General features: G+C 39.6%; 1 protein-coding gene across 4 annotated transcripts in view; it reads right to left on the bottom strand.

Annotated features, from left to right (window-relative positions):
• The window catches only part of THRB (thyroid hormone receptor beta), a 107033-nt gene that overhangs the window by 30479 nt on the left and 51053 nt on the right, over positions 1-25501 (bottom strand). For 3 of the 4 annotated variants that reach the window (XM_032182003.1, XM_032182004.1, XM_032182005.1), the window contains exon 2: positions 17503-17567. In XM_032182003.1, coding sequence (XP_032037894.1) covers positions 17503-17509 — 7 coding nt within the window. In that variant the 5' untranslated portion in view covers positions 17510-17567. Of the gene's footprint in view, positions 1-3080; positions 3407-17502; positions 17568-25501 lie in introns of those variants that run through there. The other variant, XM_032182006.1, reaches the window with a different exon arrangement.

The following is a 25501-nucleotide window of genomic DNA, read 5'->3' on the forward strand; positions in this document are numbered from 1 at the left end:
CATTCATTGTAACCCACCCTGGCTGCAACTCCTTTGCTACCTTCACGATTGTGCAGGTGGCACATTACTCACAAGAGTTGCGTTTTCCTGACTGCTTCTAAATTGTGCACCCCTGGACTACAGTACTGGCTACCCTGAGGCTGCAGGTAAGGCTGCTACCCTCCGCTTCCAGAAGATTCGGGGGATGTGGTAAGTATTGTACAGCCTTCAAATTGTTCAGGGCAGAGTGCAGCTCCTGAAGGCTCAAATGGAAGGATCTTACATTCATTGTGTTTAAACTTTATGCATACAGACTGAAAAAAATACACTATTTAGTCTAAAAACAACTTTGCACATTTGAATATGTGGCACCAAGGATCATCTAGACCCTTCTAAATTCTGCTATCTACACTCATACTATCAGCACCTTGTTTTTAAGACACATTTTTACATGTTACAAAATAACTTGTATTTCCTATTTACAGTTTTTCTCTTTGCCTGCATTCTCTCAGCTACTTCTAATGAAGGTTATGGGAAAATAAAAATTATTAGATTGCTCTTCAAGATGAATGCAAACCTGCACTTTCAGGACTCGTACCACGTAATATGGAACACATCCGTGAAGACAATATAGTGAGAACAACTTTTGAGGAATAGTAATGTCTTTTGCAACACAACATCAATTGTCAACTACAGCTATCTCCATGCTCAAGGGAATTACAACCTCTCTGTAATGCGTACATTTGCACTACCTTATTCATTCACTTCATGCCCTATGATCAGAGGAGACCCACAATGATGTTTCAGAAATAAAACAGCACAAAATTATTGTTTGAGGAATCTAAATATCTAAATCTAAATAGCTTATCGCTTCAGTTCCGACCCTTGTGGATAGTGTTAGAAACTAAGAAAAACTCAAACATCAGAATCCAGTCCTGAGCACTCAGAAGAACAGAATGTAAATATGTCTATAATATTTTATTTTGAAAGCTCTATTTCTGACTAACTCGTAAAGTATGTAGAATTTTATTGCTGTAAACTTACAAAAGCATCTGACAGTTCATAGAGTATGTCTCAATGGAAACAAAGACACTAAAATTGTCATTTTGCCTACACTATATTTGTAATATCACATTGTACAGTTGAGGGGAAAAGACATACAGCTTTCCATCATAAAATATTTGGGTTTGCAACAGATTTCAAACTAGCTGCCTCTTGTTTGAACCCAAAGTAGAGCTTATTTACACAATCATACGTCTCTTTTCTCAGCATGTGTCAGTTAGTTCCTTCTCTAAAACTGCCTTGCTTGCAAAACCTGCAGTACCTTGGTTATGACATGCCACTGAATTTGTATGTGACTCATAAAATGCCAGTGTGATGTGCCTTTTATTGAAATTCTTCAGGCTCATTAGTCTGTTTGGATAACAAAGAATGTCATAGCTTGTATTTAAATGTTCAGTTTCACTACAAATCCAGTTCTCCCTTAAAATATTTGACATCTTGAATATATTTGGTTCACAGAGCTGGATTGTTCACAGAGCTTGATTGTTCGTGACCAAGAATCATCCAGGGTTTGTTCTTGCTTTTTCTTCTGCTATGAATGGAATGGAATGGAATGGGATTTCCTTGCAGTTTTCATGATCAACGAAGGCAGCAGACTGTCATTTCAGACAAAAATTTGCTCCTTGAGACATTTGCCAACAAACTGGCTAACAAAGTTCTTGAATAGTGTTTGACAACTTTTAAGACCATCTCTGAATAAATATTGCTAAGCGTAATTATAGTTCCTGTGACCCAGACAACCCAATTTGTTAAGTCTGCCCATATCTCATAATTGGAAGGCCCCGTTAGTAGACATCACTTAATTAGGCAGCTTATCTCTTTAGAAAGTAACTGCCAACACTTAAAACGTGTGCCTTTTCCAACTCATTTCCATTCACAACTCCGCATGAACGCTTTAAGGTAAAAAATTGCGTTTATTCAAAAATAGAGCAGAAAGGTAGCTAATGTAGCTCGACTGAACAGAATTAGCAGACTCTGAGGTGGGACTGTCTGGGTTTGGCAGCCTCCTGACAGCCCCGAGTAAGACGTTAAAGCGATCAACACCTGACATCTGTTAGCAAGGAGGCATTCTGAGGTAAAGAGCAACTAAATCTAAAGAAATCAGGTACTTAGACCAGTTTAACTTTTTCATGAGGTGATATCCTTCCTGACACTGTAATCTTTCTTCCTGGAGTGACACAAGATTTAAATAAAAGAAAACAACCTGTAGTCTGTCTGTCCTTCTCTCCCTCATTCTCCCGCATATACAGGAATTATTTCTTAGGTGAAGAACAACAAAAAAACAATGTATCCCCGTTTAAAAAGGAATTAGAATAATTTAAGCACTAAGTTTGTGCTAATAGCTAAACGACTGTGGTTCTTAAAATAAACTCCTTCAATGCTGCTCTGATATGAACAAAAAAAATGCTATCTGAAAGAAAATGGTCAGTTCTTCTGTCTAGTGAGGCCAATAATGTTTATGACAAAGAGTTCTATTTATTTGAGTTCTTAATGTCAACTTACTCAAGCTTTGGGGGACAGTTAATAATAAGAAAGAAGAAAAGGCAAAGAAAATAGTCACAGGTAAGAGATGAAAACCCTGAGGACAGCAAATGAGTGCTTTACTTCGTCTTTGCATTTTTGATGTATCAAGTAAACGCACTATTCAAAAAGTTCAGGTTCAAAAAAAGATTTTTGATCAGCTTATCAAGACCATAAACAGAGAGAAAGAAATAAATATTTAAAGGGCTATAGGAATGGAAATGATTTTACGTTAGATATCACACATAAAACCCCAGTAAGTACGCATCACATTGTCATCAGGGCTCTTCACAAAGCTACTAAATCATATATAGAGAGAAATAATAAAAATCACAATTATCTGTGCTGCAAAATAAAATTAAATTCAATTAAGTGAAAAAAGTAACAAGAAAACATCCTCCACATAATAATGCTTTTACCAATGGCCAAATCCCTGACCATAAACAAAGACGTAATGGCCTTTTTTTTTTTTTTCTTTTAATACAGTTTACTGTGATCTGCATAGGAATACCAATTACCTTTACACCTTTTTTCTTCTTTTTGATACTCCTGGGAACTTGACAGGACTTGAAAGTTTGCTTTTGTATGGCCTGGCTGTAAAATTGTGCTAGTCCAAGCTGAAGCGTATCGACATTGTAAAAGCTGCTGTCCATTCCTCTGGATATCATCGTTTTTGGAGTGTCTTTTCCTACAGAAATGATTTTCTGCTATGCCCACAATGTTCCATTTCTGGTTTCTGTCTGGAAGGTGAATCGGTCTGTCCCATGACAAGAGGCCACTTTCTGGATGCTTGGCAAATACTGCAGGGCTACAAACTGTTGGCATTGCCAGAATCCTGCTCAGGTGTGGAGTTTTGGAAATCAAGTGTTTCCCCATCTCTCCTGGTACCGCGGTATTCCCATGCAGCTCCACTTGCCTGCACTGGTACGATGCCGAGCCCTTCAGCCATGCCCATTCAGCCACCATAGTTCCCCTTCGGTACAATTAAATATAAAATGTTCCCATCTGTGAAGCCTAAACAAGTAGGCAGCTCTACGTGGCCAGGCTAATAGTAGATGTAACTTTCACAACTTCGCAACTAGGACACGGGCCCCCGGGCAAGTTACCACCAATTTATTGCCTTGCTCATATGATCATTTGAGGTCTTGTAGGTCGAGGCTGGTCGTGAACAATTTTCAGATACTTAAAACACAAAACATCAAGGATTCAGCCTTGTTTGACTTTGCTCTTATCGTAGGCTGACCTGAGGGACACTCTGTTACCTAAGGGTGACACTCTTATGTGGGCATGCTTAGCAGTTCCGCTTTTGCTACCTACTGCCTTTCCCTGGCTGTGGTCACAGCCGAGCATCAGGCGCCGACTTTACCCCAGGACTTCTGGCAAGTGGGTCCAGGGTTGGTAAGAAACAGCACTAAAGCAGCACGATTTGATCTGGTTAGTCCCAATACTTTGGTAAATTGATTTATTCCTCTGTATAAGAGAAACGGAGACAGCACTAGTGGATTTATCTATAAAGCTAAATATAGCCCATTTTCTATTTTTGGTAGTAAAACCAAATGCTATGGAAATGACACCTCAGAGGTTGCATTCTACATTTAAGGAAATAGTTTATTTTATATTATATGCATCAAAATTCAACTACAAAATTAGTTTTCTAACTTGCATATAGAAAATAGCAAATTCCAGTCTTTTGATGACTGCTATCTACTGTGGTTTTAATCATAGTAGGATTGTGTTATTTTAATGGACCAAAGAGTTAATTTCACATACTTTTCACTTTGTAAAGTTATTCAGATTTATATTAGCAAGTAAATGCATGCTAAGTCAGTTATTTCCTGAGAAAAATGTTTAAAAATAACTTTGGATATCAATTACCAGATCTAACATATTATTGGTATTTCTGAACGTTTTATCTTAAGAGCTCTATTAAGGGGAACATTGCTAATATAGGACATAATTCACAAGATTTAATTATGGTTATTATTAAATACTGGTATCCTGTGTTAATCCCTGCTTATATATTTATGAGCTTTCCTCAGTATCTTCGTTAATTTAAATGTAAATTCATCCTTCTTTTTTTTTTTTTTTTCTTCCTCCTGCTGGGAGTGTAAGCTCACCTGATATTTTAAGTTTAGTGTCCATTCCTTCCACCCACTGTACCTGGGTTGGACAACCACAGCATGAATGTGTCTGAAATACTATCTGGCATCACAGACTTCGGTGCATAGGACCAGTTCGGATCACTACAGAATTTGACCTTACCTACTTATTCCTGGCTCTGCAGATCTGATCAAACTTCTTTTCAAACTTTTTTCTTAGTAAAATTAAGGACTGACTCTAAATGCAGGCAATATGGGAAGAGAATATCACTTGTAGGAGGATAACCAGATTTAAAATAGAATAGTGAAAGTAACACTGAAAAGTATTAGGCATCTAAAAAAAATTTAAACAGAATATTTTTTTTTCATGGTTGTATCATTTTCATGTCTTCTAGACTTCATAAAAAGCTCAGACTTGGAGGGAAATATTGGATTGTTCCAGTAAGACCCTCTGGGAGCTGCACAGAACTTCCCTTAAGATGTGAACCTAACTCAGCCACCTCACTCTTCTTGGCAAGGACAGAACCATGCACTGTAACCCACCCTGCCACCAGGCGCTGGGTAACCTCAGATGATGTATCCTTCAGCACAAGGCTACTCTCCTCCTTCTTGTTCTCCATCACATTCTAGTTATCTCCCTGCATGAATAAAACAATTTTTTTTTTTTTTAAGTCTGGAAGAGTGTGCAATATATATATATTATATACATATATGACAGTACTATCATTCACTCGTAAATAGATATTTCTATGCTTTGTCAGTTTCTTGAAAAGACCACTGATCCCATATAATCCTCTGCCTTGCTAAAAAAAAAAAAAAAAAAAATCAGTTATATCCATTACTCATTTCTTGCATTAGTACTGGAAACAAGATCAGCAATTCATAATCAAGGCTGTTCAATCTCGTTAGGGAAAAATTCCCACATCCTTTTCCGCACTTTACCTTTGTTATTAAAGGCCATCTTTGCTGTCTTCTAGCTCGTATTATGAGGCTTTGTGCTACCTTTGATTTTAATTAGAAGACACACACTCACCACAACAGTAAAGCTTTCCTTCCCTAAGGGTTCAAAGAGAATGTCACAAGGCTTACAAATTTTTAACTATACCAAAGAACCCTAAAGCCCTCCTTAACTTAAAAAAAAAAACACACCACAAAATTAAAAGATTTTCTGATTACTGTGTTTGCAAACACCCTTTAGTTCCCTCTGAAATGTGTCTATTTTGTCTCCTATGTTGGCTAGTCTGTTTAATTTTACAAGCCTCTATTTTATTTCCCAAATTCTCTTCAGTCACCAGGAATGTTTTACATAAGCAGTATGGAGCTAGCACTGAGGGATCTCAGATTCTGTCTTTTCCACCACTTCTGTGGTGCAACAGATAAGCATAACCTAAGAATTACCACTCAGCTTATTAAAAAGTTAAACTACAGTTTCACTACAGGACTACCTTATTTACTCTACTACGTTTCTTTCCACGTATCTTGCTTGGTTTTGTCTAAAGTTTTTTTTTTTTCCCCCCCCCCCATCAGAATGCAGTTTAAATCTGCTACATCTGCTCTTGATTTTGTCAAACCAAAACCCTTTATAAAGGATGATAATGTAATTTCGTATGAGATCCCTAATTGTACGAGAAACATCTCTCTCTCTGCCTCTAGCTACTGTTAGAATGGCAATAATCACGGCAGAAAGCAGTACAGCCTACTGGGATGAATCACAACTAAAACCACAGGCCTTATTTCAGAGCGAAGAGGGACTAATACGAAGGGACGAGCACTCTTCTTGTCAACCTAAGCGAAGGAATTAGCAAGTAACTTCAGAGAGAGAAAAGCAGCATATCAGAGCAATAACTGGCACCTGAGCAGTCAACAGTCCAAAAAGCTTTCTCAGGTTTCCACCAGTGTCTCTAAAAATAAGTTTGTTTTATAGAAGAAGCAGATTTTTAGCACGTGAAGGGCTCGTTGAGCTAAACTAAAAGTACAGGCAAGGAGAATTCCTCGGAAATTATTTATTGTGGGTCAAGCTAAAAACACCTAATTAGTGAATGTAAAGGTTGGCCTGTTCTCAGCTAGGCAGTTTTTATCTTAATGTCAATATATAAAAGATATAAAAACAGTGTAACAATTACTTTGTTTTCATCTCAAATAATTATGTCCGTTTTTTCCTACTTCTTTGTTAGTGTCTGCAGTGGTACAGAAGAGATACAAAACCCCTTTCCCTTCCATAGTACATCTAAGGAGAAGGGAGTCATAGCTTATTTCTTCCAGAAAGACAGGAGCTGGTAGCCAGGCAGCCAGGACGATAGCATTTTTTTTTTTTTTTCTGGAATTTGCTGTGTACCTACCCTGAACTTCCACCCTGAGAAAAACTCAGGGCACACAGCACAGGACAGAAAGAATGCTTGTTCCATGGACTTACCAAACCAACCCCATGGGTGTGGGTGCTGCGTTAAATCCTCCCTGAGGAACCCTAAAAGTTACACCCTTTTTTTTAAGCTCGGGATCATCTCTGTTATTCCCAAGGCTGGCATTTGCATTACCACTGTTATTGCTACGGATTTATGCAGCGGGAGCTCCAGCTGACAGCTACATCCGCTGGTGGCGAAAGCTGTTGTGTGTCCACACAGTCCCCGCTCCTCGCAGCCCACACTGCTCACACGTTTTGGGAGAGCACAAACATTTCTTTTTCACCCTCGGCAACAGGACATCAGTTGGTTTCAAGGCAAAAGACAAATCAACAGTTCTGGGATGTTACAGGCTTGCTATTTTATTTTTTTTCACAGTTACAAAGGCATTTCCTCTCACAACAAAAAGTTATTTTACATTCCAAAACTGCTCACACCCTGTAAAAATTTCAACTTGTGGCTCATTAAAATAATAGCAGTAGGTGAAGAAGTCTCTGCATTGTCACTGCCGTACCTGATTGGAAAACAAACAATTGACTGAACTGTTTCTTATATAAACGTTTGCCTCTTCTCATACTTGAAGTTTAATGAGAACTGAGCAGCAAGTGTGACAACATGTTTTTTTTTTTTTTTTTTTTTTTTTTTTAAACACTGAAGTATACAAGCATCTAAGGACATCTAAGTGGGTTGGCTTCAGAGAGATCAACTAAGGCAAATGTAATCAGGATTAGGACTGAGGGGTGCATAATGGGTCGGTCAAGCTGCCTAGCTTTGCATGGACTCAGTCCAATAGCTCTGAATGATTTTCACCTAATGACTTAATAAAAAGGAAAAAAAAAACACAAAAAACAAACAAACAAACAAAAAAACCTACAATTAAAGGACACCCCTCCTCCAAGCAAAATTAAAACCAGATTTGTGTTTTGTGAAAGCATTTTAAAGCATACAAAATAACTAAAACTGAAGGCGCATGAAGTTTTCATGTGTGTTTGTGCTGGGAATGATAAAAAAACTATCTGTGCCAGACAAGGCTAAGGTTTCATTTCTTCTCATTATGTTTCTGTCAGTTCCCAGCATTTTCTTTTCATTCCTTTGTTTTGCTCCTCTTCTCTCCTCTTTCCCATTCCCCTCCTTTTCCCTTTCTCCCAGATGACACTAATATTTTCTTCCTATTCTTTCTTATCAGACACTGAAACAATTCACAATGGAGTTTCCTGAATTTTAAAGTAGGTTCAAGGAATCCTTTAATAAGGGGAAGGATGGAGCACAACTAATACAGGTCAGCCAGATTCTTATTTATGAATATGCAAAACACGCTTCCATACTATATGCTAAATAAAATATTTGGGAACATGTGATTTTCATCCTTTGTTTTAAAATGTAAGAATAACACTTATTATAAGAAAAATGTGTACAAGGAGAGACAAAGGACTCTAATCAGAAGATGGAACTAGTGATGTCTACTGAAACCAATGGGGGTTTCCAGGGTTTCAGAAATGTTTGTGTGTATGTCTGTCCTGGAGGAAATAAACAGGGTCAGGATTATTTAATCCAGGACTGTTACACTCTTTACTCCCTTTAGCAGTGGCAATATCATAAAATGTTTAAATACTGCATACTAATATGAAATACTAATACTAAAACACTTTACAATATGGTTTTGAATATGAAGTATATTTCAATATTTTCAAAGAATCTTTTGGACAAAGATGAAACTGTTATGAAAGAACAGTGTGCAGGTATTACAGTAAACGTTGTAAAGTGTTCTTAGCGTGTAAAAAAAGAAACATTAAGAAACTTGCAATGTGAAGTGCAATAGCTTTATCCTAGTTCTTGCTGACAGGTATCATAATGAGCCCTTCAGTGTGAAGCAGTGTAGTCGCCTTTTAAAACCACACTGATTTTCTAATAACTATTAAAGTAATACTGGACACAAACTTATCAAGAACCTGGGCGTGATGTTATGCTCAAATGTCTAAACATAAGAAAAAATTAGAGGAAAAAGAATATCCAGAAGAATGTGGTAGCTCATCTGTAAACTAACCACAGGCAGGTTCTGAGCAGAAAGAAGTAAATGGTGCAGGGGTTTGGTATGTAAAGATATTTGAAACCCTCCCTCTAGAAAAATGAACAGGAGATCTGTACTTGAATATGAAACCTTCTGACAGCTACAGATACAATAAAAATACTGAAGGAAACGAGTGGCCAAAGGTATACAGGAAAAAGCAGTAAGATACCTGCTTATTGGAACTGGAAAAAAATGGCATTGGAAAAGTGGCATTAAGCAGGACAGTCACATAGATGTTAAATGCATCAGCCCCTGGTAGCTCTGCACAACACGAGGGAGGCAGCTTTCCTGAGAGCGAGGAGTACCTGAGCGTGCCAGCACTGCTCATACCACAGGGCTCGCCGGGTTTCTGTTCTCCAACAGCAGCCACACGTGAAGAGTAAGAGCAAAGCAGGCGTACATGAGAGCTCCCACCAATAGTCTCCCAAATTCCAGCTACTGTCAGCCCAAGGGATTGCCCCAGTCCCCATAGCCTATCTGCACCGTAGCAATACCCAAGGGATCTCTCCAAAGTCCAGTCCAGCCTCCTCTGGTGTACACTTATTGCATTCACGTCTTGGCAAGGAGTTCCAGCACCTGCCGTTTTTTTGTACGCAGAACTGCCTCCGTTGGTTTTCGACCAAGATTAATTTGATGTCAAAACAGAGAGTGATCCTCTCCAGGATTCATCCTGCAGACCACTCCTTGTATCCATATGGGAAAATTAACGGATTATCACTCTCTTCATGTTATGCTTGGTAGTTCTTTTATTGCCTCAGAGTTTACCAAAACAAAAGCGAGAAGGCAAAACACTGCTTACAGATTAAGAATAAAATACCATAAAATACTTTTTTAAAAATGTGTACATCACAGTGGAACCATTTGGGAGACTAAGCTGCCCTTCAAAGCAGCACCACTGTTTTTGAAAATCTTGATTCTTAATACTGCTTTGGCCACAAGCCCTCAAAAATCAATTTGTATGGTCCTTCCTCAATCCCACACTGAACCTTCCACCCCTGCCTACTGATGAACGGATGCTGTTCATTAACAGCAAATCCTGAGGACATGTGCATATAATGGATGCTCTTAGTTTTTTTTTTTTTTTTCATGATGAAGAACTAATTCATGCCATTTTTACTTTTAGAATTGCTGGAAGAGGCTCTACATCTTGAAATAAGACCTCCTGTTCAAGGACCAGGGTTTGAGCAATTGTCAGGTGAAAACAGAGATACCACAACCAGCAGTCTTGATAAATACATAGCAAAACCAAAAACAAATGAAGAAACAAAACAACAAAAACTAATAAAAACAAAAACAACAAAACCTCCAAAGTTTGTCTAAATAATGCAATCAAAGATGTCTTCTGCAAGAAAGGGGAACTGGAACCTGAGAATTCTTTAAAATGCGAAATAAACTGAAGCTCGGGACAGACCTAAAATAAATAGTTTTCAGACAAGTGATCATATACACAGAGCAAATCTGTAAGTTTGGCCTTTCTGTTTTGAAACATGATTTCTTTAAACATTTCCTTAAATGTTTGTCTTCCATTATGATAAACACCATAGCAAATCCGATGTTTTTAAAGAACAACATCAGAAATGCATTTAGAGACTGTAAAAGGTATTTTGTTTATGTGGAAATAACCAGTGAACATCTGATTGGGTAGTAGCTCCCCCATGGTTCAGCAGCAGCTTTACATTTGGCACAAAAAACAACAAGTCCTCTCTACATACAGAGCTACGTATGGAGGACAAGTAGCGTGAGCTCACTCGTCTGACATGTAAGCAAAAGAACTGAGCAGCAGTCTGGGGTCAGGCTTATGAAGAACATAAAATGCCAGTCTGCTGCTCCGGTAGCAAGCACAGCAAAGGAAAGTGTTCTGGTTCATAGGCTAGTGGAGGAGACTTAGAAAAACAAAACAAAACACGAAGATTTTTTCTTTTTATGATTAACTATTTCAGCTTTTTTTTTTTTTTTCTGCAAAGTTAACAAGTATATTTTATACTGACACTATGTACTCCCTCTAACTGCAGGTAGCAGTGTAACACAGACAGTGTTATGCAGTCTAAATTTCAAACACTTCATCTTCTGATCCCATCAGAAATAAATTCAGAAAGATGAGCTAACAAAAAAAAGAAACACCTCTGGTTTAAATAAAATTATTATAAAAATGGACTAAGTATACTGCTGAATTATTGAAAACATGGAAAGGGAGAAAATATCATCGCTACCACAAAAAAAAAAAAAAAAAAAAAAAAAAAAACATACTTAAGAAAATGGCTAGCAGATGTTGCAAAGCTAAAATAAATACATGTTTGTTTTCTCTGTTCATTGTGAAATTTAACCAGACCTGTATTTTTTGAAAAATAAGTGCATCTAACCTGGGAAATACAGCAGGTATCCATGAGCTGTGAGTATGAAACTTAAACACCTTTAGAAACACACAGAGGTAAGATCTTCACATTTTCCCAAAACAACAACAAAACCAACCAACCCAAACCACACACACAAAAGAACAACAAAAAACCTCTTTCAAGAGCCTTTTTTCCCCATGATGGGAAAGAAAACCCTAACACATTAGAGAATTGCATGAAACATTGCAAAATGTTATAGACTACTTGCCTTTTGAAACTTTTGTATTTATATAGTACTTTTTAAAAGCACTTAAAACATTAATGATTAAAATGAAAAAGAAAAAAAAAAAAAAGGTAAAATTAAGCCAGAATGTCTGTAACCTAGAACTTACTAAGTGTGATATTTTTAACTGCATATTCAAAAATATGCTCCTAAGTAATAAGAGCCATCATGGAATGATTCATAGCTTCATGCAAAAACATCCCACAATATAAATCTTGTTAACCTTTTGAAAATCCCCAAAAGCTCATTACAAAGCTGCTGAATCCTGGCATAACAAAACCTTATATTAAAGTATTTACTGTCCTTCTAAAAAGTCCATTACTAAAAGAAATAATACACTTGAGTAAGTCGGATTTTATCACGGTCTGGTGGAAAAAAAGAAGTGTCAGACAGTCACTTCTGTGAAATTAAATTATCCTAGGAAAATGATTATAGAAGTTGAGAAGAAATAATTTCTCAACTAATGTTACACAATAAACTACCGTCCCTCTGAATTAACAGCAAGTTTACAGGCTAATTAGCATTCAGTGAAAAGACTCATGAAGAAAAGGGGGTGTCTTTCCTACCCTATTCTCCCAGTTCTTGGAAACTACATACAACATCAGATACTGGCTTTCAGATGGATTTGTTTGCATAAAAGCTGGTTAATTTTCTTCTCCAAATGAGGGACCTGTTACAAGAAATGCTGCATATTACATTCCACTCATTGAGAACATGCATTTATGACATTTATATGATATTCCCTAATGTAAGCACTTTATTTTATCATAATTCCTATCTTGATCTAACTTTACAGTCATTACCAAATAGAACAATGTGAATGTTTGAGAGCAGAAGATCAATGTCTGGGTCAATTATGAAACCAAACACACTCCAAGTAAAATCAGAGGTAAATCCTGGCCTTACTGAAGTAAGTGAAAGAGCTGCTGCTGACTTCACTGAGACCACTGCTGTGCTCCCTGCATTCCATCTGTATCTACCATGAAGGGGAAATGAAACTGAGTTACTGTATTATACAAATACTGTTTTCTGATTTTTAGACCACGTTCTTGAATTCCCTCTTTAGTTCTCACTCCAGTAAATGAAGTAAGAGAGAGATCTGTCTCGGGGCTTGCCATGCATCTTGGGAGAAAATGCACAAAAAGCTGCCTCCAGAGTTAGATTACTGGAAGTAAATAATGATACCAAAGCCAGAAGCTTCACTGGAGTGTTTAGACAGCAAGAACTTTGTTATGAACTATACCGCATAGTTATCTGAAACTACTGCATCTTCCAAAAGAGAAAATATTACTAACTTTAAAAATTTTCTATTTTATTGTATAAATATATGGCAGAAAGAATTGTAGTTAATGCTGAAACAGGACTGATTTTTAAATACAACTATTTTCCATGTGTTACTCAGTCGACAGTAATTACTGGTGTCAACTGTAAAGCTGCCGATGAACTATGGGAGTGCTACTATTCAGGCAGGCATTTTCCAGTTACTTCCATTAAAAAACAAAATAAAACAACTTTTCATTCTCCAAATGCATTACTGATGTTCTTTAAAAGCATCAGATTTGCTACAGCATTTCTCACAAAAGACTATGAACATTCAAAGAAATCAGGTTTCAAAACAAGAAAGCTAAACTTTCAGATTTGCTTTCTTACATTTGTATGTGTGACAACTCATTTGAAAAATGTTTTATTTCAGGGATACTCCAAGCTCCAGTTTAACGAATTTGATTTCCTTTTATGATAAGATCACCCATCTAGTTGATCAAGGGAAACCAACTGACGTGATCTTTTTGGACCTGAGCAAAGCTTTTGACACGGTTTCCCGTGGGATCCTACTGGACAAAATGTCCAGCATACAACTTAACAAACACATCATACGGTGGGTGAGCAAGTGGCTGACAGGCAGGGCTCAAGGGCTTGTGGTAAATGGCGCCACATCAGGCTGGCGCATGGTCACTAGTGGGGTCCCTCAAGGCTCCATTTGTAGGGCCGGTCCTCTTCAATGTTTTTATAAACGATTTAGAGGTAGGACTAGAAGGTGTTTTGAGCAAATTTGCTGACGGCACCAAACTTGGAGGAGTTGTAGACTCAGATGAGGGTGGAAAGGCCTTGCAGAGAGATCTGGGCAGATTGGAGAGCTGGGCGATCACCAACCGCAGGAAGATTAACAAGAGCAAGTGCCGGGTCCTGCACCTGGGACGGGGCGACCCTGGCTATACGTACCGACTGGGTGACGAGATGCTGGAGAGCAGCCCCGCAGAGAGGGATCCGGGGCCGGTGGTTGACAGCAAGTTGAACATGAGCCAGAAGTGTGCCCTGGCAGCCAGGAGGGCCAACCATACCCTGGGGTGCATCAAGCACGGCATTGCTGGTCGGTCGAGGGAAGTGATTGTCCCGCTCTACTCTGCGCTGGAGCGGCCTCACTTCGAGTACTGCATGAAGTTCTGGGCACCACAGTACAAGAAGGACATTAAACTGCTCGAGAGTGTCGAGAGGAGGGCGACGAAGATGGTGAAGGGCCTAGAGGGGAAGCCGTATGAGGAGCGGCTGAGGTCACTGGGCCTCTTCAGCCTGGGGAAGGGGAGCCTGAGGGGGGACCTCATTGCAGCGTACAACTTCCTCGCGCGGGGGAGTGCAGAGGCAGGTGCTGACCTATTCTCCGTAATCACCAGTGATAGGACCCACGGGAACGGTGTTAAGCTGAGGCAGGGAAGGTTTAGGCTGGACGTCAGCAAGAGGTTCTTCACTGAGAGGAGGGTGGTCGCACACTGGAACAGGCTCCCCAGGGAACTAGTCACTGCACCAAGCCTGTTAAAAAGTGACTGTACTATGCGCTTAGTCACATGGTCTAAAATTTTGGGTAGACCTGTGCGGTGCCAGGAGTTGCACTCGATGATCCTTACAGATCCCTTCCGACTTGGGATATTCCATGATTATGAGAACTGACTGTGTCCATCTTGGACTTAGTGCCCAAACTGCAAGACATGTATTACGTCCAGCTCTTTGCCTACAGAATGATAGTTTTATCTCAGTGTTTGGCCATCATAAGGATTAGGTGTTACGTGTATAAAACTGTTAGGCAACTTTATACTGACAGGCGCAATGTTTACAAAACCTGTAGGTTGCACTTTTCACTTGTCAGCTTGTAATGTGATTGGGTACACAATATTAGGTGCTCATTAACTCCACCTGCACTTCTATGTGAACTCTGTTTTGGTTACATTCTAAGAAAAAGCATGCATAATTTGGACTTCATTAACTCAGTATTTATTTTTCAGGTTATCTCTCTGCATGAAAAAATACACCTTGTGCATTCCTTTTGCTTTTTATTTTTCATTTCATGCACTTGAAAAGTAGGGGCTTCTACACTTCTGAAATCCTTCTATGTTTTCCATAACTTTGAAGTTCCCCAAACAATTGTGGAAAACTTGAACTCTCTCCTTCTTTAAAGCTCTAAGTACACACAAATACAGAGATGTGCCACTGATACATGAGACGTCAAAAGCTGAGATGTCAAAATACACAAAATATTTTTCCTATGGCAACTGCAAAATGTAGTAGAGGCTAGCTTTACTACCAAGGGCCATATTACACAATCTTCAGTCAGAAAAAGTTCTGTAGATTGCACAAGAAAATGGAGGCTTTTGGGCAGTGCCTACCAAGAGAAAAATTCTTACTGCAATAAAAAATGGAGCATGGGCAGAGCAATTATGTGTCAAAAATCAGAATACTACAGCCTATTATTTTAGGCAACTGGTTTGGTTTTGGATGCAATTCTGCTCTCTTATTCCAGTAACTCAGTAACGGAATCTAAGCTTTCATTCTCATTCATTAGGGAAGGAGCCCTGTCTGGCTCTGGATTGTAGTATTTATGCAGTTTTTATAGTTTGAAAGATTTTTTATTTCAACCGTGCTTCTTTTCATATTCACACTCATGTAGGAAATTTCATTCGTATAATGAGAAACAGAAAATATAAACTGCTCGTAATGGAAAGTGCTGGACATCTGCAGCTGTACCAACAGCCATCTTCTCCAATGAACCTTTATTTTTTTCACACTGTGATTATTTTCTTTGCACATATTTGATCTGCCCACTTCTTTCTAATGCAATGCCAAAAATGTAGGCTCTTCCAGTTAGTGTCTGTATTTCAGTGAGCTTAACAGAGCTTCACTGCTCGGGTAAAGTCCAGAGGACAGGTCTGGTTAACATGCTAGCGGGAATTCACCATAAAACCCCACTCCACAGGAAGCTACATCCCAAACAGGTAAGTGAAGATAGAGTAGGTGCACTGCATTTCCATCCCCATCTCCTGCCATCACACAGCACAAGCTACTAATCATTCCCTCCAAAGCCATAGCAAAATTATGCCCTGTACTAAAAGGTCAAAAAACAGTTATAAAATGAGACGAAAGCACATGAGAGATCTGGAGAGACTGTTACATGTCAATGCTGCAAATTCTTCCAGAAATAATTGTTTCCTAAATGAAATTATCACGCCTAGACTGACTGCACAGCGATGTTAAAAACCCTGCAGTGGGCCCTGGCAATGAGGATAGCAATTTCCTCCCAACCCTCACATGGTGTGATACTAATCCAGAGCCTGGCACACCTATCAAGGTTCAGGTAACTTTATTCCACCAAAAGCCTCAATGTCATCTGCCTCCATCTTATATTTATTTGCACCTAACTTCTGCTTCAAACAACAGTAAAGAAGCCATAAAAACAGAAGTCAAATATCACCTCTTTGCATTTTTTTCCCCAAATAATTCATTTTATTATGTATTTACTAATATTTTGTTTTTCCCCATAAATTTTACTCTCCATCTCATATCTAAGGACTCAAAGCTTAAAAGACCAACCCTGTTGTTTAATACAGCTTTTATCATTTGCTGGTCAATAAAAAAAGAATGGGAACGGAAAGGATATTTCATCTGCTCAGCCAGTAAAAATAAACTGTTCCTTAAGCAAAACACCAGGAATTCAGTCTTGTTTGTTACGATTTTCTCTACGTAGAACATGCTGCATTTTACAAGCAGGCTTTTAAAAGGTCCCCTTTATGCATATTTCAAGAGATAAACACCATTGACAAAAACAGTATCAGCAGAACATTTTCTTTTCTTATATGAATACTAAAACATGTTCTGGAAGTCTGAACCTCTCTATACGATTTCCGTGTCATAACTGCTTTTTTGTAGACATCCTGTTCTTGGCTTATAATATATGTATTTTTTGACAAAGCTAATTCATGTATAGCCTTCAAATACTTTACAACTGACAGGGATAAGGTGGTGAAGGAGACCTAAAATGGTTAATGGCCATTTCAGTCTGGATCTTCAGTCCACCTGCAGACCTGGTCAATTATTATCTAAAGAGTACTTTGTAATCTACGTAAAATGAATTTGACTGTCTCACGTTGAACCCCAGAAGATACAGCCACATTACAAAATAACTCAAACCAACCTACTCAGCAGAAACTGCCACTGTACTAGCAGCTTCAGCAGAAAAGCTGAAGTTCAAATGTGTGCATACAACAAAATTTAACTTGCTTTCTGAAGGAAAACCAAATAGGATGAGAGCTTCAGGGAAAAGTTGTTGGAGATTACTGTGTCCCAATCTCTATGCTCTGGGTAGAGGAAAGACTTAAATTTCCAGCAATGTGTTCAGAACTTGTGAAGGCACTATTTTGCAGTCAATATTGAATAATAACCACTCCAGCAAAGCAAAAATTATTGCATAGATGCTCTTATGGAATATGATTACCTGACATACTGCTGGGAGTTATAGATATGTAATCATTCTTGTTCTTCTTCTGTCACCAATGTCACCTGCCAAGAAAAGGAAAAAATCCCACATGTAATACATCCATAAATGCAAATCTGTAGAACACCAGTAACATTTAAACAGGATGGAACATTTTGGATCTTGAGTACCATGGGGTTCATGTTTACTGGCTTATCAGAGCCATATTAAATTCAATGCACCTTGCTAAACTGCATGAAGCAATGAATCCAAGCCCAGGGTCCAAAACCTGGTGGACTGGAGGAGCTGAGGGTAACGGGGCTTTGAGAACAAGGTCAAAAAGCTGACAGCTGCAGAAAAAAAGTGCTTCTGCCCACTCTGTGGAACACTTTTCCCTATTTTTTTTTTAGAAGTTCCTTTAATATGGAACTTCAGGAACAAATTCTTTTCTCTTACAGTTTTTAATGATACAAGCGGATTATTTTCAGCTTCAGTAACAACAGGGGATTCAAAGGAATTAGAAATTCTCTGCCTACAGTTACACTGATTCTTCTACAATCATTTGAAAGCCTATTAACTTTTACAAAGTTTTGAGACACCCAGTAGTCATTTTACTCATTTGGTAGAAAGATAACTTATATGTACTTCACTTTTTGAACTTTTAGCTTAGCTTTTGAACAATGGCATCTTCTATTTTATTAGAGATAACTGTAGCTGTGAGGACCTAGATTTGCTGTCCTAAATTTGTGGATTTAATATTTAGATTGTCCTCTTTCTTGTGTCCATACATGTATTGTGTGCACTGAAAACCACTGATACCAGTTGCAGCAGCTTCATTCAGCAGTAGGTGTTATTTACAGTAGCTGTACCGCTTTTCAGAGAGGTTTCACAGGCAGCTTGCCCTCATTTGGGCATCTCAGCCCAAAATACAGAATCCAGTTTGATGATCCCAGCTCTCTCTGTGGTTTTAGGACAGACAAATCCCACCCCAGCAGACACAACCCTCCAGGTACTGCTCCAGTACAGAGACAAAAGCTAATTAGAATTTTTAAACAAGAAATTCTGCGCCTACAGCTGACCCTGCTGATGGCATTGTAAAACAAGTCATCCTCTTTTGATCACAAACGTGAGGAAACCTGTATCTTTTCACGTTAGCATGGAACTGACATTTTATAGGGTAGGAAGAATCTCTTTGATTGCTCTGAACATTTTAACAGACTGTCTTCTTTCAGTTCTTTATTTCTCCCTGTACATTCAGCACCACAGCCCAGTCCATATTTCCTCTCAGCCACTGTCTCTTCACACCAGGAGCGTTTCCCTTCCTCGTCCTTGAAATAAATATCTTCCCCCAACAGCTGGCCGAAAGGACATCGGGCGCATCTGCTCTACTTCGGCACAAACTACGAAAACCAGAATTAGAAAGCAGGTGAGCGCCAGCGACCGCATGTACCATATAATTAATGTATCTGGGACGCAGCCTGGCAGTTTCACCTCAGCTCATCGACCCCCTGCAGCCCGGCGGGAGCACAACAGCGAGCCCCGCCGGGAGGGCGCTCGGCCGCGCCCCGGGCACCTGAGGCAGCGCCGGGAGCAGCCCCACGAAATGGCGGCGGGGCGCCCTCCACGCCTCCAGGGGCTCGAGGGGCGGCCCCTGCCCCTCACACCCCGGGCACTCCTCGCCCCTCTCCTCGCCCCAGGGGACAGCCGGCGGCCGGCTACCCGGCCCTGCGGGGCCAGGAGCCGGGGAGAGCCGTGCCCTGCCCGCCTGCCCTCCCACCGCCGGCCCCCACAGCCACCCCCGGCCCCTCCGGAGCCGGCCCGGCCGCGAGGCGCGGCGCGGCGGCTCCCTCTGGCGGCCCCGCGGGAGCAGGGGACCCCTCCGGGCCGGCGGGGGCTCCGGCTTCGCCCCCTGCTCCGAAACCCTCACTGAGCAGCCCCTCCTCTCTCCGTTTTTTAATTTATTTTTTATTTTTTCCCTTCCCATGCAAATCTCGACCTTCTGAATTAACAGCTCTGTTATCTTCCCCGTGATTTATTCCCCATCTCTTCCATCACTTTATGCCTCGTGACATTAACCAGGCAGATCTGGTAAATCTTTAGGCTAAATTAATTGCTACTCCAACATTCAGCATTGCTTCACGCCTTTAAAAAAAAAAAAAAAAAAAAAAAAAAAAAAGGTAAAAAACCCCACAACATACAAACCTTATTGTTTACTCTATTTGTAACGCAAGTGAAAAGTAAAACCTACTGAAAGTTTTACAGCAGAAACTGCTAAAATATCTTCCAGCATACACGCTATAATGTATTTTTATCGCCTTGTCTTTCCTTCCAAGCAAACTACTCAAGTCTCTGTCTGGGCTCGTCTCAGAAAAGACAGCATCTCCTTAAACTCTTAGGGGAAAAGCAAATACTCTGCTTGATATTTGCCATGTACAAACAACACAACCAGAGGCAACAAGATTTTTCTTTTGCTACTGACATCTTGTGGAACTTCATAATCCTTTACAGTCTGTCAATCAAAAGAGTAAAGAGGATACAAATTTAGATCAGGCCCCCAATTATAACCAGAATCTGACCCACCCCACCATGTCATGGGACCCCAAGAACCTCAACAATAAGCCATTTCCCAGAATTTAATTGTGGTTTGGTGACTCAGTGACACACAAGCGCTCTTGAAGTAAACAATTGACTGTTTTAAAGAAAAATTCTGCCCCTCCTGTAAATAATTAGTTACTAATTGTAAAATTATTGTTTTTGTGCCAATCTATTAAAAATGTGAGGGAAAAAAATGAGAAATGTAAAGTTCCTCAATGAATTTTGTATAAAGAGAAAAATTCTAGCCATCCTGGGAGTTTTGCCATTTTTCCTGATGAGACCAGGATTTGGCATGAAGGCAGTTGTCACTTGTGTAAAAAAACTAATTATGAAATAACTGTAGGAAAATATAGTCTTTTGTTTAAAGCATTATACCGACATATCTGGCTTTGGCACAGTCTTCCTGTGTCCCACGGCTCGAAACAGAGAGCGTAGATCCTCTTTTTCTCCTCCCATCTGTGTCTAGAAAACGAATTTAGTGGAACTGGTTATGGTGGTACTGTGTGTATCTAGCAGCACCCTGAGCAAGCAGATCTCCACTAGGTCAATTCAGCAACTGCCAAAGTAAACATAGTGAAAGAGCCCACTTGTAATACCTGCTTTGTACCTGACGGTGATTTTAATAAACTTTGCAAATGTATTGGAAATGCTTTCAAAAGTATGCTTTTATCCCGCACTTCATATGCCAGAAGTAATTTCCTAGTTTTCCTTTAAAGGAAGGTGGCAGATCGGTAGAAACATTGACTATTATTTAATGTATTTGCCTATTATTCTGTAAACTATTTATCCATTTTTGTATCCAGAACTTGGACTGTCTTCTGAGTGCCCAGCATGGTGTACTACTTTACCCGAGCAAGAAGAGTAGGCAGTATCTACATTAATTATAGCAGTTTCCCCTTGAAGGCATAGATGTGGGTGGTGGTGGTAGAAATCAAATTCTTTTTCAGAGTCTACAACTAAAAAGTCTGTGACCAGACAGGACTGGGAAGGAGTCAGATGAGTCACCGGCGAGGCCTCTATCACATCAGGCCAATCATTTCTGGGAGTCTTCACAGACTTTGCAGATTAAGTTTCTCTCTTGCCAGAAGTGACAGAGTTTTTGTGTTTAAGCTTTGATAAACACCACAATGAGCAGTGTACATTAGATTATCTTTTATGTGTTGAGCACTTGTTTGCCCACAACAAGCTAGCCAAGGTCTCATGGCTCTGAGTCACAAGCCCTGAGCATGCAGGACTAAGTCCTGAGCTTGTCTCAGCATCCCGCGTGATCTCCCTGCCGGACAGCAGCAGCTGGGCAGTGTGCTCCCTCTCCATCACTGGAGTTCAGCCCCAGTTTTCTTCTTATTTATCAAGGCAGTTCTCACATTCACACTGGATACCTCAAATAGTAGTAGCAAAACAATCATTCCATTCTTGACCGAGTTGTGCTTCCGACATACAGCCCTGTACTAAGAAAAGAATGTTCCTATTTTGTCACAGATCATAACCAAAAGACCCATCTTTGAGATCTTAATCTTCCCCTGGCCTGAAAAGGTCATATTTGAAATTCATTCTCAGCCTTTGGCCTTCAATCCAGCAAAGATGTCAAGTCGTATTGCCAATTATTGTGCTTACTTTCTTCTCCCATAATGAAAGGTGATTAACCAATTAACATTAATCACTGTGGTTAAGTGTTCTCCCACTCTCACCAGGTGTCTCCTCCTTCGTACAAATGCATTGCATTAACCTAAGAGTACACAAAAGAGTTGTGCTGCTCTGGCTTGAGGATCTTTTCATCCCTGCCCCTTTGCTTCAGCTGTCGATAGAGGCTACCGCTCTCTGCTAGGCCAGTGGCATGGCAATTCTCTGGTTTGAATCCTGACTCCTGTCCACAACATGAACCATGCACTTCTTGGCAAGCCTCAGACTTCCTCTCCACATGTTTTTTTTCCAGACATTACATAGGAGAACACATGCTGCATTTACATATTATGGCTAGAAGACTATGAGGAAATGGGAGATGGTGAGGGAAGCAGAGACTAAGAATACAGCAAACAGAATAACAAATAGTGACAACTAGAGAGAGAGAAAAAAAAAGTGCTGAATAAGCAAATTCTAATCCCTTCTCGTTGGACATTCATGTTTTTCTGAAAACATCTTTGATTGACTCTTGAATCTGAAGGTGCACCTGGAGGCCTTAGCTGAAATCAAATTACAGGCAGGTGGATCTCCCCCAGATGTTCAAAAAAAATAGAGAGAAAAACAAATGTAGGTCTTTAATTCTGTTATGTTCATCTCTTGATTTTTTTTTAGAAGTCAGCTCATGAATGCATGAGGTGACACTAGTACGGCATTTGAGGGCATCAGGCTGATCACGCAGTACATGCCTTACTTAAGGGAAAAATCATCTGAAAGCCAGCCAGCAGGGAGAGAACAAAATTCTTGCTAAATCTCAGATATGTAAGTAATAACACGAGTAATAGTCAAAGACAGTAACCAGTCAACATTTTGGGATTTAGGATCCTGACCTTTATGAGTCATATGGTCATAGCCTTCATGGGGATGTGCTCTTGTACCTCTGAGCAGAAAATCCACTTGAATAAGCCCTGAGCCCAGTCACCTCCATGCTGACCCCAGCCTTTGCCTTTTCAGCATTTTCTCTCATACACCTTTTCCAAGAAGCAGTTTTGTAACATGCTCAGGAAGCATGGAGGAAAGCTCCAGCGCCATCAGACTGAGTGCGCTGGGATGCCATCCCCTCCTACTCTGCCCTGGAATGAGTTATGGCTCTCTTGTTTTTCTTGGGGACTATCTTGGCTTTGTGGTGCTGAATTACTGGATGTGTCATCTGTACTTTTTGTTCTGCAAACTCCCTCCATGAAAGCTGCTCTTGCTTCAACTTAATTTTTAGTGAAAAATCTGAACTAACAACCTCAGGAAAAATGACAAGGTAGTCTATAGGCTGTATTGGTGACAAACTGAACTTTTCAATTTGTTTTCAGCATGAAAGCAAAATTCATATTTTTGGAGCAGAATTTTGTACTGATACATATTCAGTGGAGAACACACTAGGCGGTGGCTTATGGTACATAATACCTGTATGAGCAAGCAGTATCTTTTCATTTGTAAAATACACCAAACAACTGTGCATCATATAAAAGAATAAAAATCTATAGTCTTAGAGATGAATTTAATGAAATGTATCCATCAGAACTGGCTTGTAGACACAAGTTCAGAAGCAGACTTTTATTCATGCTTTTTATTGCTAGCCTAGTTCAAGACACAAGGATATTTAAAAAAGTGCAATAAAGTACAAAATCAAAAATTAAGTGCATTATCCGTATAAACATTTGCAGTCTATCCTCAAAGGCTTTATCAAAAAGGCAAGGAGTTACTAAGTTTTCTGATATGATCATTCAGTAGTTCCATGTAATCTTATTTTTCTTTCTCACCCAGAGCTGTTACTGATTTTTTACCTTTCAGCTAAGAATTTTCTATTTTAACTTGCTTCTTAAGCACTCTAAAAATTGCTGAGCACTAGAAAGCCAAGATTATAAAAACTCTGCATCAGTCAGGATCTGACCACAATATGATATGTGCTCAACAGTGTGCAGGCTTCGGCAGCTATTTTACAGCATAAAGGCCAGAAAATTATTATATGCAGACAATGAGTCTGATAAGTTATAATTGTAGCCTCACTGCTTTACAGGTTTTTGAAAGCACTTGGGTTTCAACAAGCAGAACTGCAGGGTGAACAACGTTAATGCAGATAGATGAAATAATTACTCTTGTAGTCCTACACCAGTGAGACTTCAGTTCTGGCATACTGTTTGCAGGACAGGCTGAATAACAAAGCCATTGTGCTGAACATCACCTGCAGCAAATGGAGGTGTCCCAACAGCAGCACAAAATGCTGCACTGCACTGCAGCAAGATAAAAGTCATTTTTATGTTTCCACCAGAAACATAAAATATGTTTTATTATATCCCGGGCAATGTATTCTTTTATAAACTAATGGAAAATATAATAATTGGTTTTATTTTGGCCATTAAAGAAAAGGCTGCGCAACAGGGTTAGTATTTAGCATTTCAGTCAGTTCTCCAGTAGTCTGACCACACCAGAAACGCAGGCACATAAGAATGATGAAAAATATGCAGGGGAAGACTGCAACCTTACCTTTAAACCACCATCAAGCAGAAAACTGAGTTAGTGATCTCTCTTTCAGCTGCCATTTCTAGAAACAAAATGTTATCTCACTCACAAAATATCCCCAAGCACTTATAATTGATCATCATAGGATGGAGCTGTTGACTGGCCCTACGATGCATGCACCCTAAGATACCTGCTTATGTTCAGCTCAATACTGTGTCAGAGCAGTGCAACATTGCTTCCTCTTTGCTTTACTTCGAGCCATTGCAGAAATGTCAGCAAGCACAGAAGTACCTAGCACTTCACTTTGGCCTACTGAATGTGTACACAGGAGGGCATAAGAGGAGCACAGAACCAGAGGCAGCTCTGCTTAGCCACTGCTTTGATAACCACTGTTTTGCTTTCACAAACCACCTCTCAAAATTTAGCTCCTTTCACAGGAGCTGCGTCTCCTATGAGGTTGCCACTGATCAAGGAGTCTTGCAAGCTGCATGAACGTCCTCCTACAGCACAGAGGAGTTACAGACAGCACAAACCCCCTCCACTCGCTTTTGCTGTTGTTTGCAGTGGGGGTGATGAAAACTTCATACCTCGGTGCCTATCATATTGAAGTTTAAAAAAAATAAATAGGATATTTGGAGAATTAATGCCAAATATTCTCTCTGTGGGACTTTTTTTAACATGACGCGTTGCAGTGAAAGCTATAACAGATTTACAAAAGAGTAGCTGATCTGTAACTGTACACTGGGAGATGTTTATCGTTGGAGATTTAGCCTTAATTCAGAAAGACCTCTACACACTTGCTTAAATATCCAATTGAGCAAGGATCTTGCAGGGCTAATGAGGACAGAAAAGTAAAAGGGATTGCATAAAAAGCCTCATATTTAAGTGATTATTCCTGTATTTTTTGAAGAGCCTTTGAGACACTTCATGCCTTACATGTTCATTGTCCTGTGTATGGGAGTTTCATTCAGACAACAGCTTTGACGTAAAACTTTTCTTGTTTTTCTGTTTTGTTCTGTCAACTCAGGAAACATTAGCTCTCACTGAAATTTCAACAAGGGACAGTTTATCTTTGATGCTAATTTCTCCTATTACTCATTGTGAAGCGTGTATTAGATGGTTGTCTTGAGTTACCCAGTAAATCTCTACAACTGATTAACTGAAGATAAGACCAAAGATACTAAATTTCAAAGACTTCTATTGAAACTGGTGATTTTCCACTCTCAATTTAATATGAATTAAGAAAGATGATTTCTAAATGTCAGGAGAGGAGGTACATGTATGAATCTTGCTA

Source organism: Aythya fuligula, chromosome 2 (genome assembly GCF_009819795.1).
Source record: "Aythya fuligula isolate bAytFul2 chromosome 2, bAytFul2.pri, whole genome shotgun sequence".
NCBI classification, from domain to species: domain Eukaryota; kingdom Metazoa; phylum Chordata; class Aves; order Anseriformes; family Anatidae; genus Aythya; species Aythya fuligula.